General features: G+C 37.5%; 1 protein-coding gene across 4 annotated transcripts in view; it reads right to left on the bottom strand.

Moving 5' to 3' along the window:
* Positions 1 to 4,023: 4,023 nt before the first annotated feature.
* LOC137192574 (transient receptor potential cation channel subfamily M member 2-like) overlaps positions 4,024 to 9,510 on the bottom strand; it is a 53,174-nt gene continuing 47,687 nt past the window's right edge. For 3 of the 4 annotated variants that reach the window (XM_067603376.1, XM_067603375.1, XM_067603373.1), the window contains 10 exons: positions 9,253 to 9,340; positions 8,972 to 9,056; positions 8,726 to 8,859; positions 8,560 to 8,624; positions 8,221 to 8,250; positions 8,029 to 8,115; positions 7,864 to 7,942; positions 7,673 to 7,774; positions 5,323 to 5,439; positions 4,025 to 5,057 (listed from right to left, as the gene is read on the bottom strand). In XM_067603376.1, the coding sequence (XP_067459477.1) occupies positions 4,941 to 5,057; positions 5,323 to 5,439; positions 7,673 to 7,774; positions 7,864 to 7,942; positions 8,029 to 8,115; positions 8,221 to 8,250; positions 8,560 to 8,624; positions 8,726 to 8,859; positions 8,972 to 9,056; positions 9,253 to 9,340 (904 nt within the window). In that variant the 3' untranslated portion in view covers positions 4,025 to 4,940. Of the gene's footprint in view, positions 5,058 to 5,322; positions 5,440 to 7,672; positions 7,775 to 7,863; positions 7,943 to 8,028; positions 8,116 to 8,220; positions 8,251 to 8,559; positions 8,625 to 8,725; positions 8,860 to 8,971; positions 9,057 to 9,252; positions 9,341 to 9,510 lie in introns of all 4 variants that reach the window. The other variant, XM_067603374.1, reaches the window with a different exon arrangement.

Raw genomic sequence — 9,510 nt, 5'->3', positions numbered from 1 at the left:
ACAATACGGCTGCTTCATTATTTGATTTCATTATCAGACACACATACAGTAAACAAACCAGTGCACTCTGCTGGAATAATTGTAGCTAATATGTCATGTCTACCAAGTCCTTCCTAGTTATTATTAGCCAGTTTCAATCTAGTGAGTTACTAAATCAGGTTGCATCATTAAAGAACAGGTTCACAATTTTTCAAGTCTGTCTTACAGTAAAACAATAGTCAGTTGCCCAAATGAACACTGAAATAGTTTTTCTTGCTGTAATCATTCCCCCTGTTCATACTGACCATTAGAAGATCCCTTCATAATGCACTTACAATGTCAGTGATGGGGGACAAAATCCGCAGGCCTCCTTCTGTGCAAAAATGTATTTAAAAGTTTATCTGAAGCTAACATGAAGTTTCAGCAGTGCAAATGAGTCAAGTCAAATAGATGTCTTTCAACGTTACAGTCTTTTTAGTGCCAAAGTCCCTTTTTTGTTACTATACTTCCACCATAGTTCATCAGGGAAACACTGTCTGAGGAAACACAAAGAGGGAATTTGATGCTAAAAAGTCTGTAAATGTGGCAGATATCCACTTGATATGACTAACTCAGACTGCTGAAGCCTCATATAAGCTTCAGATAAACTGCATTTTTGCACAAAATGACTGTGTGGACACACTGTGGATTTTGGCCTCTATCAACATTGAAAGCACACTTGGAGGGGATCTTTTAACAGCCAGTATGAACAGGAGGAATAATTACAGCAAGGAAAACCCCTTTCACTGTTCATATGGACACCTGACTGTTGTTTTAAGACAGACTTGAAAAATTGCTCACCTGTCCTTTAAGGTTTTCTGTAGGTAGTGCACAGAGCAGTACAGTACAGCAGCCTCATTATTTGCCTTCATTATCAGCCACACATACAATAAACAAACCAGTTGCACCAGCTGTTCGTAAATCCATTACTAAGTTTGTGCTTCCTAGTTCTTACTAACTAGTTTCAAACCAGTGATTTTCTAAATCAGGTTGCACCATTAAAACTTAAGAAATGTCTATTAAACACTTAAGTAGTGTGTAGATCTGGTTGCTAGGAAACATCTTTAGTGCTGTCCAATAAGAAGCAACTAACTATGTAAACAGGAAGTCACTGTAGCATCACAAGCTGTAACATAACTTCTAAAAGAAAACAGTTTTAGGGGCCAAAAGATAAACATAATCCTTTGTGAATGTAAGTGTGATTTAGTTTTATTTACATCTGCATATACCTAGAGAAATATGTGTCTTTTAGAATTAGTAGTGAGACGGAAATATCTTATTTGGCAATTTAGTCTAATGTTATTGGCGATAACATTAGTAAGTGTCAGGTATGTCGACCATTTTCCATATTACTTCTCTTACTCTTCAATATAAATGCAACAGTTCCACCTGTGGTGCAACTTGTTTTAATTTAGTGATGCATAAATCTGAACTGAGTAAACTTTTACATTATAACTTGTCTAGGTTTAATCTTGCACCATGTATGCACCATGTTTAAGCATAATATCAAATGAAATAATTAAGTTCTCAAAACTACATTTTGACACAGGCCCCGACAAGTCTGGCCCTCAACATAGGCCCTTTTTTCACAGAGGACATTTGGACATGTCCAAGTATCACAGACAGCTGTAAATGATCAGATTACTTATGGCTGAATTCCATTTAGCTGATTCAGTTTCGGGGTCCTGATATTGTGCATGTTGGCTCACTGTCACACTTGAATAGATCAGAGACATTGTTAATGTGATCAGTAACACCTGTGCTTTTCCTACTATGACAAATCAAAATGTCTTCTGTGAAAAAGGCTTATTAATTTAGACAATTTGACCCAGTCCTATTAGATAATAATGCAGGATCCACGTTGGTTGATATTGTACTTTATCAACCATATAATAAAACTGCAATTAATCAAATTACCAAAAACCTATTGACCTGCAGTGAATATCTGGTTTTGAGGGGAAGTTGCTTGCTTTGCCTGGTTGGTAATCCAGCCTCGCTCATGGCTTAAAGTCTCTCTAGTCTTAGTCTTAGTGTGTTATTTCCATGCTTCCCCTCACTGTAAATACTCATCATAATAATCACTTACACTTGACTGTGATTGCAAATGACAAAATGGACTATATATGCTTTAAAATGCCAGCATGCATGTTAAAATAACACGACAAAAGATATTTGCAGTCTATATAATGATCACTTTTAATTTGTTTGCTGTCTCCAAGATCATTTGTCAACAAAGTACACAAAACTATTAGTATAAATTTGCTTTTTTGCATTTGGTGAAAATCATTTTGCCAAATCCTGTTCGTGCACACGACTACAATCATCGCAAAATATTTAATTCAACATCACTTGATGTAAATCTTCATTGTATAAAGTTAGGTCTACAATAATGGGACACAGCAGTGACTCACTGGTGGACTCGCTGGTGAGCTGCGCTTTGAAACGCTGTTCGTGGTATCAAGAAAAAGGAGCAGAGTGGGAGCTCTTAGTTTCTCTCCTCTGTGACCCTGTGGATAAAAATAGCTCCCATTTTCTCCTCAATGGCACTGCGCCGCCGGGAACTTAAAGGACGTACAATAATAACAAAGACATGGATGCCTGAGTAAACTGGACATTTTACTGTAAAGCAGTGTACTCCCTGCAGAGTGACACGTACTCACTCATCTTTCCTCTTCAAACTGTGAAAGGAACTCGTTGCTTAAAAGTCATCGCTCTGTGCAGTTTCACCCACATGGCATATCATCTTTTTGGCAGAGGAACAATTGATTATTGTGAAGGAGGAGAAACAGCAGGGGAATGAGGAGGGTGTGAAACCGATACTGCTCTGTCTGGCCACCTCCTCCTGAACCAATGAGCGCTCTGAAGCTGCTCCGAAACTAATGCAAAGGCTGCATGACCGACAGGTGGAGGGAAACAGATTAAACTGAATATGCATGGGACATGAGTTCCCAGCGTGAAATTGGACTTCAAGGACGGATTCACAGTTTTTCAAGTCTGTCTTAAAACAACAGTCAGGTGTACATATGAACCCTGATAGAGGTTTTCTTCGCTGTAATCATTCCCCCGGTTCATACTGGCTGTTTAAGATCCCCCTCAAATGTGTTTTCAATGTAAGTGATGGGGGCCAAAATCCACCATGTGTCCACACAGTCATTTTGAGCAAAAAAGCATTCAAAAGTTGATTTGAAGCTTATATGAGGCTTCAGCAGTCTGAGTTAGTCACATCAAGTGGATATCTGCCACATTTACAGTCTTTTTAGCATCAAATTCCCTCTTTGTGTTTCCTTGGACAGTGTTTCCCTGCTGAGCTGCGGTGGAAGTAGTAACAAAAAGAGGGACTTTGGCACTAAAAAGACTGTAATGTTGAAAGATATCTACTTGATTCGACTCATTTGGACGGCTGAAACTTCATATCAGCTTCAGATAAACTTTAAATACATTTTTGCACAGAAGGAGGACTGTGGATTTTGTCCCCATCACTTACATTGTAAGTGAATTATGAAGGGATCTTCTAATGGCCAGTATGAACAGGAGGAGTGATTACAGCAAGAAAAACCTATTTCAGTGTTCATTTGGGCACCAGACTTGAAAAATTGTTGACTCATCCTTCAAAGGATCAGTGTGTAGGATTTAGTGGCATCTAGCAGTGAGGTTGCAGTTTGCAAACAACTGAATACCCCTGCTCCCCCTCCCCTTCCAAGCAGTCTGTTCTGGGCTACTGTAGAAACGTGGTGCAACACGGCAGACTCTGTGGAAGAGGACCCTCTCCCTATGTAGATATATAGAGCTCATTCTAAGGTAATGAAAACACAATTCTTATTTTCAGGCTATTATACACTAATTAAAACATACTTATGAACATTATATTCCATTTCTGCCAAGTCTGTTCTGCTAGATGCCACTAAATTCTACACACTGGTTCTTTAACTTCTTCTGCAGAACAATGTGACAGAACACATTGTTTTCAATTAGACACCAAAAACAGCCAATACTATTCAATTTGTAATTGATTATTTAATAGTGCATTTGATTATGTAAAGAATAAAGATCACACATGAAACAAACTATAACATAAATGAACAACATACAAGGAAACTGACAGATGATGTTTTTCAGTGGAAGAAGAAGTACTTGGATCTTTTCGTAAAAGCAGCGATAGTAAAATATAAACTAAAAAAACAGTAAAAGTCCCAAATTCAAAATGTTACTTAAGTACAAGTGCAAAAGTAGTAGCGACAAAATGTACTTAAACTATCAAAAATAAAAGTACTCATTATGCAGTAAGTTCCCTTTCAGCAATTTATATTGTCATGTACTGTACTTTATATTATTACATTATCATTATTATTGTTATTATTATTATTATTATTATTGATGCATTACCTTATAAACTGCATTTTAAAATTGCAGCTAGTTAAGCTGGGGTTAATTTGAACAACCAATCATTTTCATCTATGACAATGGATAATTTTTTATAAGATAATGATATAATTTAATCTATAAAGCAACCAAAATGTGGAGTAAAAAGTACAATATTTCCCTCTGAAATGTGATGTAGAAGTTTAAAGGGGTGTAAGATGGAAATACTAAAGTGCAAGAACCTAAGAATTGTACAGCACATGAGTAAATGTACTTTCCACCACTGAGGTATTTATTTCAGTGTATATATGGATGTTTACACGTGTATGAAGTGTACAGCACAGTGTGTAGGCTAAACATACAGTTTGTGGTGGACATTGGTGCAAAATGTTGAAAAATAATATCAAGCAGCATATATTTTGGCTTTAGGTTCAAGTCTTTAGTCTTGCTTTTAATTCTGTGCTGCATTGCAACAGAATGAATCTACATCCGCTTTGACAAAAGGCCACATTAACAGGCAGAAGGAAACCTGTGGATGACAGGCAGTTACAGTAGCGTGAAGATCAGAATTTCTTGTTGTGCAGCTCAGCGACCTGCCTCAAAGAGTCTCTTTGGTTTGAGCTAAGTCTTGTTTTTCTGCTCACTTCCTGCCACTTAAGACAACCATGGCTGTGCACCACCTACGAAGAAAGACACCATAAAAACAAATAATTATATATATCCACTGTAGGAGGAATCATGACCTGAATTTCTTCCAAGAATATCACCCAAATGTAGAAGAAAAGTATCAGTCATGACACAAGAATTTAATTCTCTTTACTTCACACATACAGTACAATTGCTGTTCTAAATGAAAGCTAATGGATAAAAGCTCTCTGTACTGCAAATGTGTAAAATATTGGATGCTATACATATTTTAAAATAATAAAATAAAAAGGTTCACACCACATTGTTGATTTCTGCCATAACCTCGCTCGTTCTGTCCAGGTGAAGGTTTAGGACAGTGGTTTCCACCCAGGCGTTATCTGTGTTCCTGCTGTCGTCCACATAACCCTCAAACACCTAAAACACAGTAACACCAAAAAAGATCACTTGCAAGTCAGAATCAACAAATTCATCACACCCTTATTAATCATCTAATTCATTTAGTTCATAAACATTAATTCAATCTGAAGATTTGAGGCAGAGGCAGGGTGGATCAGTTAGTTTAAGTTGATAAGCGTCTCAACCAAATGCAAATATTTAAAGGTAGAAAATGTTGTCAGTTGATGTGATTAGTATTTCCTACAACGTTCAATGATTTGTGGAGATCTTCTCTCGCTCCTCATCATTAAAGGGGAAGGTGACTTTAGTTCAGCAGAATACTACACCAATTTTATTTCTTAAAAAGGCAAACATCTTCTTTAAGGAAGCTTAGATGTTTCAATGTTGGCAAATGTCTGTTGACAGTGTTGCTTTTAGTGAGTCAGTTTAAACACATACTCTTATCTGTCAGAAAAACTGAAAAACTATCTCAGTCTGAAAAACAAAAATCAACTGGAAATAAACATGAAAGTGTGCCATGAAGTCACTGATGTAACTTTAACTCTTGTGCCTCACTAGGAACCTAAAAGGACCCTTAGCATTTTATTTTTTTTGATTATTTTGGCTGTGATTATGCTGTAGCCATGATTTTTGGCAAAGGTGTGCATTTTTTATCCAATTTTGGAAATTCAACCACAGATCCTATATTAAGTCTATAATACTTTGTGTAGAGACAATACTAACTTTCAGCTTGTTAGGGCCATTTTAGGTCCCATTGAAACCTATTCAAACCACATATTTTGATCCTGTTGTTGCTACTGCATAAATTCATGCATTCTGTCAAGACTTTCAAACTGAAGCCCTGGCTTCAAAATTTTAGTTTTTAGTATCTTCCAGCTGATTGAGACATTTTCTCTTTTTTAACCCTTTGTGCAAAATGCATGCTATTTTCCTGGTTCCACTAGGGGCATTAATCCTCTATCGGGAATACTGCAGCCAAGTATATTACAGCTTCAGTGAGTTGTATGTGTGGGTATGGATGTTTAAAAGTGGTGTATGGAGAAAGTGGTGTGTATGTGCGTGTGTAGCCAAAATAATTTTAATCTGACATTGCACACACACAAAAAAGCATCAATTTCAATGTTGTTGCTAATCATTGGCATATCCCAAACTGTGATAATCAAAAAATAATTTCCCATTTTCCTTTAGCATATTGAAAATATTTCAATTTTTGTAATTTTTCTTTTATAAAAGTTAGGGGTATCATCACAAAAACTGGCATATAAAGGATTAAAATTATGAAAATGAATGAATATTTGCTGGTTATGATCAGGTATGAAGTTAATTAAAAACATTAACTCAGTGAAAGGGGACAAAAATATTGATATATAATATTTTTATGGTGGTTTTTGATGGGGACCTTTTAGGTCCCTAATGTGCTCTATTGATAGTATCTTAAAGTGAGGCCCAAGGGTTAAAAGAGCTCAGGCCATTCATATTGGACTCACAGCACTCTTGACACTATGAATTTAATGTGACGCAACAAGATGAATGAAATGACATCTTGTTGCAGTCAGATGGAAGCAAAAGTTGCATTTTGATACAATAGATCATAATCTTGTATCTGATTGTCTGAGGAAGTAGGTTGGGATGTCTGGGACAGCACTTGAATGCTTTTCTTCCCGTTTGTCTAATTGGGGGTTCATGGTATTGCAGATGAAGTATCTGATCAATCCTGGGACCTGTCTTATTCTCCCTTTAGGACACATTATCTGCCAGTTTGGCTGTCTCTTATCATTGCTGTGCTGATGATTTCCAGCTTTATGTACTTCTATATGAAACCAAGGGCATTTTCAAATTTGGCTACTTTACATATTTGTCTTAAGGAGATCAATGCCTGGATGTCACATGAAATTGAATCACAATAAAATTGGAGTTCTTGTCTTTGCACCCATTCAGGCTTGTGAAATTTTATATAAGTACTTGAACTTTCCTGGCTACTAAACCAAAGCTGATCTTCAGAAACCTCGGGGTCATTTGTGATTCCCAGATCTAACATAGGTCCACTAGGCCTCTCTGGTCACCAACTGTGCCCTGCTCAAAGTTCAAGACTCGTGGTGACCAAGCTCTTGCTGACCTATTGGTTTTTTAAAGGACATATTATGCTTTTTGTGGTTTTCTGTTATTTTTATACTGTTATAAACGATATTGCTCCTTTGGGACATTAAAGCTCTATTCTTTTAGGGCAAAACAAAGTGTTGAACAAACCTACCTTTGTTCCCTCCGATACTTTTTCATTTAATTTTTCATACAATTTCTTCCCCATGGTTCTCTCAAGAGTCACTGGCAGGTGATGAGCAGATTCGACAGGTCCCTGAATTTTTAAAAAATGACAACTAAGCAGCATATTTTAACAGCTCAAACAGGTAAACCACCTGAAGTGAATGAAACAGTAGGACTCACCCCAGGTAAAGCCAAGGTTTGTTGGTGATCGTCTCCAACTGCCAGAAACTCCAAAACAGATCGCTCGCTGTCTCGCCAGCTAGAAAAACAACTTAGAAATCATGCATTGCAAACATGTGGTAGTGAAGACAACCTTCTTCGTAGCACTGTAAAGACACAACTTACCGTGTGAGCACAAGGTCTACATGCAGATTTGGACCCAGGCGGCTGAGTGCACCTCGTCCCCTGATGCCTGTCCTCCCTGCTGGGTTTCTAGTGACAGATGAGAAATTGGATACATATTAAGACATCAAGACATGCTTGTAAGGTTATTGTAAGTGCTATTTGACGCCTTGTGCATCTTATCAAGTATCATACCTGTAATTATCTAAGGGTTCTGATTCTGATCTGTGAGGAGAAAGAATAAATGAAATATGAGAGTTAAGGAGATAGAAGGAGGCTTGTAATTAGACAGTGGACCCAGAGTTAGGTCAGAGGGGTCAGTTATTCAAGCAGGAATTCATGGATCACTCAGGACCATTCACTATCCACTATTTGATTCAAGATCAGTTGTACAAATCTTCATTTTAACTGGAAAATGTTTTATTATCCTGACAAAATCCCTCGTTATGAATCATCTGAGCTGCAAACATATCCACACACCAACCCTAATAGGAACAAAGCCTTATGTGTGGTCTTCTCATAGTCAAAACATACCCATCCAAATGGTCTGCACTGTCCTCTGGGGTATAACAAGTCGGCATGTATGAGCTGAACTTGACCTAAAAAAAAGACGACATTAAAACAAACTGGATCCAATATTAATTTTATGCAGTAAGGACCAGCAGTTGGTGATTTCATGATGGAAATTTATGCTATATACCTCCCATGGCACCTTCTCATCAGGCACCGGGAAGCGGTTAAGTTTGCTGTTCGGGTAGTGCAACTGACGGGCATTCACATGGAAGCTGTCCTCTTTTTCAGTTTTAGGGGACTCACTGTCTGTTGTAGCTGATGCTGCATGAAAGAGGAGAAAGTGACAGGAAATTTGCCATGTCACATATTTGCAAAATTATGATAAAAATATGCAAATTAACATAAATAAAAGATGAAGAATTTGGTAGCTGACTCGTTGCTTGTGTTTCTTTTGCTGCAAAACCCTGAGATTTCAGACTGTCCATAATCCACTGCAGGATTTTGGTTGACTGGCCAACCTGACGAGACAAAAGAAAACTGGGTCAAATACTTTTGATGACTGCTTATACAATGCTAAAGATGACCGTTTTTTTTTCACAAGGGACATCTGGACATAGAATTCAACAAACACAAATGGGTGCACCTAGAAGAATTCATGTGAAATGTGACAGACACAGGTGCAACATTAGTGATAATCACAAATAAGGTCACAACCTGCTCCTCTACTCGGGCCAGTCTTTCCATCATGGTGCCAGAGCTCATCTCCTCTTCCCTCTCCAGCCAATCAGTAATGGTGGAGACCCTGGGGAAACAAACAAACACAGTATGTATGTCTGGTATTTGTGGAATATCACTCCCAGACTGTAGTGATATTCCACATATATAGAGTATATAGAGTATATATACTCTATATACTCTGCTGTTATGTTTGGTCAAAGAAAGATTTGGCCTGATTAAACCTTAAAAACTAAA

Source organism: Thunnus thynnus, chromosome 11 (assembly GCF_963924715.1).
Source record: "Thunnus thynnus chromosome 11, fThuThy2.1, whole genome shotgun sequence".
Taxonomy (NCBI): Eukaryota; Metazoa; Chordata; class Actinopteri; order Scombriformes; family Scombridae; genus Thunnus; species Thunnus thynnus.
The sequence above is the reverse complement of the archived record's forward strand: the minus strand, read 5'-3'. Positions and strand labels throughout refer to the sequence as shown.